Source organism: Hydra vulgaris, chromosome 01 (genome assembly GCF_038396675.1).
Source record: "Hydra vulgaris chromosome 01, alternate assembly HydraT2T_AEP".
NCBI classification, from domain to species: domain Eukaryota; kingdom Metazoa; phylum Cnidaria; class Hydrozoa; order Anthoathecata; family Hydridae; genus Hydra; species Hydra vulgaris.
Window position 1 is genome coordinate 34,785,001 of NC_088920.1, and position 6,143 is coordinate 34,791,143.

Sequence of the window (6,143 nt, forward strand, 5' to 3'; positions counted from 1 at the left end):
TTAAAAGACTGAAGTGTTATCGGAAATTGATTCTTAAAAAGAAGATAAATTATGATAACCTAAAGAGATTTGACCAACCTGCTTTTCCAAAAAAAATTGTATCTTTTTGGAAAAGCAGGTTGGTTTAATTGAAAACTTTAGATTAACCTTTTTTTTTAAAATAAATACAAAAATAAAAATATTTTTTATTTAAAATATGCAGAAAAAAATTCATGCCCTTTCCCCATCCACCCCCAAATATACACAGCATGCATTTAAATGGGTTGGGCTGACCATTTCCATCATCTTTTGCACTAAAACAAAACATAATCTAAAATTAGAAATTTTCATATTTTCAGACTGCTGGGACTAACTATAGGGGTACCCATAAAAAAATATATTAAATTTTTTTAATACATATAGCGAAAAGGAACCTGAAAAATTATGGTATTTTTTTTATTGACTTTTGTGTTTTATGTCCCACCCTATTAGGGTGGGACATATAGGGTACACACATATATAATTGTTGAACTCGAACACTTTTAGGTTGGAAATAGTTATTCTAAACAACAGTTATTCTAAATTTCCAAAAGAACACATTTGGGTGTGACATCTTTTTAAAAATTTGTATAAGTATTGGAAATAGGAAACAAAAAAACTTTTTTTTTCCCTATTTCTAATACTTATGCAAATTTAGTGCAATTTTTAATTTTTCAAAAGTACCTTATGTTGGGTTTCAAACAAAGCGAAATTATATAAAAATTTCAAAAATAATTATCATTTTATAAAAAACATTAACAAAAAGATATATATAAAATCAAAATCTTGTTGAATTATTGAAACATTAAAATCTAAAATAATAATTTATTAATGAAATGATTCATATTTTTGAAATATTTATATAATTATGCTTCATTTGAGATCATTAAGGACTGATTTAATGTTCGAGGGTCAATAGCAACCCCTAAAAATATTTTTTAATCAAAAAATTTTCAAACCAGTATTACTTTATTATATAGAACACATTTAGGGAGTGCCAGCAGACATTTTTAAAAAAAGTTGTTTTTAGAATCATCCTAATATATATATATATATATATATATATATATATATATATATATATATATATATATATATATATATATATATCAACCCTTTTTCCACAAAATGTCAAAAGCATGTTGTTTTATTTTATTTAAAGACTTCAATGAAATGATTTTAAAGAGTTATAGCAATTATAATTGCTATAACTTTTTAAAATCATTTCATTTAATCAATGTAACAAAAAGTGTACATACATTGACTGATATAGCTATAAGCATAGTGGAGTGTACATACATTGATTGCGGCTTTGGGTAGGTTTGGGTAGGCATTCTTTTTATTAAAAAAAACTTTTTTTTAATGCATTACTAGTAAATATAATATTTAAATAGTTTGTTTTATTTATGCTACCAGCAATTACTGCTGGCCTATATATGCATATATTTTTTTGATACAGAGGCAATTACTGCTAGCCTATATATATATATATCAATCAATATCTTAGAAATGATAGTTTTATGTATAATAACTTATAAACTTTTTATATTGTTTAAATCAAATGTTTCATTGTGCATCAATGAAACTATGGTTAAGCAGACTTTTTTACAAATTTAAATTTATTTATTTTTATTTTCTAAGCAGATTTTCTTGAATTCAGATTCTCTACTAGTTCAAAAATACTCCCACCAATTTGAACAAGTAACTCAACCTTTTGAAGATCTAGGCTGCATATGAGAAAGTATAAGAAAACAGCAATAGCCCAATAAAATTTATGCAATAAAATAGTTTTATTCAACTTGATTTACTCCAAGCAGCAGCTGTTAGTGCTTCTCACATACTAGAGATATTCAACTTTCTGATTATTTAGCAGTAGCTTTTTACTTGGTCTCACAGAAACAACACTTGATTGAGTAAGACAAATTGAAACAACTGTTAGAAAACTCAATATTATTATACTCTTATGTGCTTGTTGCACTTTTCTTAGTTTTTTTGCACTCATTATAATAGTATGTCAGATGTTATTATGACCAGTTTTTTAATTGGAAGCTGAATATTTTAGGTCAAATTCATATCTACATAATTTTTGTAGGAAAAGTAAAAACTGTTTACTAACTTTAATCACTTTCTTGACATCTTCGAAAAAATGCACTTTTTTACAAAGTTTTACTTTACTCTAACTAGATTAAAGATGTGGGTCATAAAGGTCTACTTGTACTTTGTATTACAGAAAACATGATTTATTCGAAATATAAATAAAAAATGCAAAAAGGAATACTTAAAATAAAAGTTTACAATTTTTTATGCATTTAGAACATTTTAATTATCATTCATAACAAAATTGTTTTGTTTTTGTACTTTATTCAAGGTAATAAAAATAAATAAACCATTTCATTACATCTATGCTATAGTATCACTAATAATAAATATATGTACTTATTTTTTATAAAAATTTTTTGTTTATATTAAGCACTTTTTCGTTAAAAAAAATGTATTATTTGTTAAAGTTTCAATTCATTAAATGATATGTACTTAATGATAAATATTTTTACATCTAAAGCTTATTACCTGCAGAAGTAAGACTCATTTTATTTAAACTATATGTTATTATTTAACTCAATGTATGATTATTTTTTTAATATTAGTGCTGTGTCATAGACGTTTACGACTGCTTTTGCGCCCTTTTAATAACCTTAAACTACAAAAAGGTCAGTACGGTTTTTAAGTAACCACAGATTAGACACCAGATTTTTGGAAACCGAGTGACGGCGTCAAAGAATATTTTAAAACCCGACTTTGCCTATTATTACAACTTATTTTGTCTAATGTTTTCTTTCCTAATTTACAGTTTTTAATTTTAATTATAATTGATAATTTTTGAGATAAAAAATTTTTTTGATAAAAGAATATCTAAAATATTATATAAAATTAAAGTTTTGATAAAAATTATCAATTTTAAATAAAATTAAAAACTGTAAATTAGGAAAGAAAACATTCTATGTTTTCTTTCCTAGCTCACACGTTTTTTCTATATTTTTTTGAAAAGGTTATATTCATCAGAAGTCGCAAAACGGAAAGAAAAAAAAAAGAAAAAAAAGAAATCGCGTTTGCAAAATGCAAACGACTTGACCAATTTCTTTCACTAACTCCAGATCCACTCATTCAAGAAAGTCAGTTCGCTAAACACAATGTTTTTCTTCTTGAAAAAAAAATTAAACTTTTTGATATTGAATACATCAGCCAATCCCTGTCAGGGTCTTCTCAATTTGGTAATTCAGTTTTGTAATTAACAACTGTGAACTATCTGCCTGAGCTGCTGTCGATAGGAAAGTACTTAAAATACTTTTAACCTGTATTGGTTTTTATTTCAAAAAATTATGAACGCTAAAAATTATATTTAAATTTATTTGTTAAAGTCAAAATTACGATTTAAAAAAATACTTCGGCTACGTTAGCGCATAACTCGCATGGCTTTTTCGCCGGCCCTGAGTTTTTACAAGATCAACAAATGGATATAATCTGAAATTTAAATTTTTTATAATAAATAAATACTCTCTTGACGGTAATGGTCCGAAAAAAACCATTGCTAACTCATCTAAAACATGTTCTGTTAGATTCGACATTTTTATTGGTTTAGGATTTCGAATACATGAATTTGCTTGACAAAACACTTTTCAACATATATTTCTATATCAAGGTTCATAGTGACCCAGTAAACCCTTTATCGCAATAATCCGTAGCATTTTTCAACACTTAAATGTCCTTCATGTACAGTTTGTAAAACTCTTTTTTGAAGTGACAATGGTAAAACAATTTTTTCTCCTCGTAATATGATTCCCTCATGAACAGTTAACTCATTTTGAAATCTACAACTCGGTTTAGGTATTGTATGGATTTTCATTAATCAGATAACAACGCTGTATTTACTGCTACTAAACTGATGTCTGTTGCTGTTTTCGTCTTTATAACTTTGAGTGATATTGATTTTGGTACCATTTTTGTCACTAAGAAACTCACATACGTTGCTACTTCATTTTCATCCAACTCACTATGCATTTCATTTGGAGTACAGTTTCTAGAGATGAAATCTGCAATATTCTCTTCTCTTTTTTGATATATTACGTCAAAATTGTATGCCTGCAATTTATTTTGCCATCTTGCAATACGTACATTAAATTTAGAGCCGGATGAAAAAATAAAAAATTCAACATAAATAAACCGCTTTAAAGACGCCATTTTTTCTAGAATTACAAAGAAATGCGTCATTAAAAATAAGTAAACGTAAACAAAACTAAAACTTTGGAGCGCTTTATTTAAATTTTTTTTGCATTACGTTAAAGTTTTCAAGCTAAAAATATGAATGTTTTTTTTTCTAACTTAAAAAAATGTCTGAAATCTTTTTATGTTAACTTTTAAATTAAGTTGCAGCATTTAAAACCATGTTTTTTTATAAATATTTTATTTAAACATAAGTTGATAACTTTATGGCTTTTATGTAAAACTACCCATTTTTGCGGGATACAAACAAGTTTAAAGTGTATGAAAATTGAAAAATAAATTATTTACGTTTCCGATATACATGAATATAAACGTAAAAATGTTTTACGCCAACTCTCGTTTTAAAAACTGATTAATTATAATTCACTCCGGTTTGTATTTCATAACAAATTATATAGGGGAAAGTCAGGTAGCCCCGGACAGTTAAGAAAAAAATACATTGTACACATTTACTAATAGAAAACAAAATGTCAAAAGACTTTTTTTAAGTCTTTTACACTTTGTATAAACATTAGTCTGTTGAATTAAAAACAAAAAAATATTATTGTGTACCTTTATAATATACAAAGCATAAAAGAAAAAATGTTAGAAAAAAAACATGTTACAAAATTGCAACTTTCAATTTTTGCATATTATAGTTTTATGAAAAAAACGTAAAAACTAACAGTTCTATTTGTGTTTTTGTTCTATTTTCACATTCTAACATCTGGTGCAATATCTGTCAACTTTCTCTATGCTATCTTTCTTACTCGACTTCTTCTGGCTTTTGCTCTTTGATTTTTCGTTTTCTTAAATTCATTTACTCTTGGACTGTGAATCAGGATATTTTGCTTTTTAGTGAACTTTATTTTGCTCTTTAGCTGAACCTGTCTTTGCAGGCCTTGTTTATATCCATTAAGTCGCTCTGACGTCAAACAAAAACAATCGCATCGGCAGTTATGTTGAATGAGGCGATAACATTGCAAAAAATAAGAGTAAATTCTTAAAGAAATTTTGATAATTAAGAATGTAAGAAAATCCATTTTCTGTTTTCAAATCTACTCCAGTGAAAAAATATGTATTAATGTTTACGTCATGCATTATTACGGCATAGTTTCTTTTTTTTTGCAACTAAAAATTGATTTCCAATAGGCTATTGTTCAGTTAGGTTATGCAAGAAAGTGGTAAGGTTAGCTGTACGAGAGCTAGAAAGATTGTATCACGTGAAGTGGTTATATAAGCATAAAGAAAAATTGCATCACGTGAAGAAGTGGTTATAAAAGCGTTAAGAGATCACGCGAAGAAGTGAATATAAAAGAACCAAGAAGTTGTTAAGAATTTATAATAAAAATGCTAAAAACCAGTTGTGTTTAAAATTGTTCAAACAACAACATATATGTTGTTGTTACATTATAAAGTAAAGTAATGTAAAGATATATCTTAATCATTCTTTACTTTTTTCGACTTTTAAATTTGAATTCTTTACAACTTTTTTGCATAAATTAACCGCCAAATGTTTATAATAAAGTATAGATAACTTTTATACAGTATTTATGTCGTTTATTTTTTATTATTGCTAAGTTTCGACATATATATAAACGTACATACAATATAAACATACAATAATATCACAAATTATCCGTTGAACAATTCTTAAAATATTTTACTAAAAGAATTACTTACTAATTAACAATAATTTATTATTTACTGAAGCTCAATTAAAACTGAAAATTAAAAAGCAGCGTAAAAAAAGTTTGCATTGTTATTATAAATCGAATGAAAATAAATAATTATAACGATTTTTTTTAAATATTTTTTAAGGTTTACGTTTTCAGAACAACTCACGTCTTCTACCATTTCGAATGGGG

The 6,143-nt window shown here is 26.0% G+C and overlaps 1 protein-coding gene across 1 annotated transcript in view; it reads right to left on the reverse strand.

Moving 5' to 3' along the window:
• LOC100199064 (26S proteasome non-ATPase regulatory subunit 1) overlaps positions 1-2,778 on the reverse strand; it is an 85,541-nt gene extending 82,763 nt beyond the window's left edge. Inside the window, exon 1 of the mRNA XM_065787984.1 lies at positions 2,587-2,778. Within this exon, the coding sequence (XP_065644056.1) occupies positions 2,587-2,605 (19 nt within the window). The 5' untranslated portion in view covers positions 2,606-2,778. The remainder of the gene's footprint in view (positions 1-2,586) is intronic.
• Positions 2,779-6,143: the final 3,365 nt, after the last annotated feature.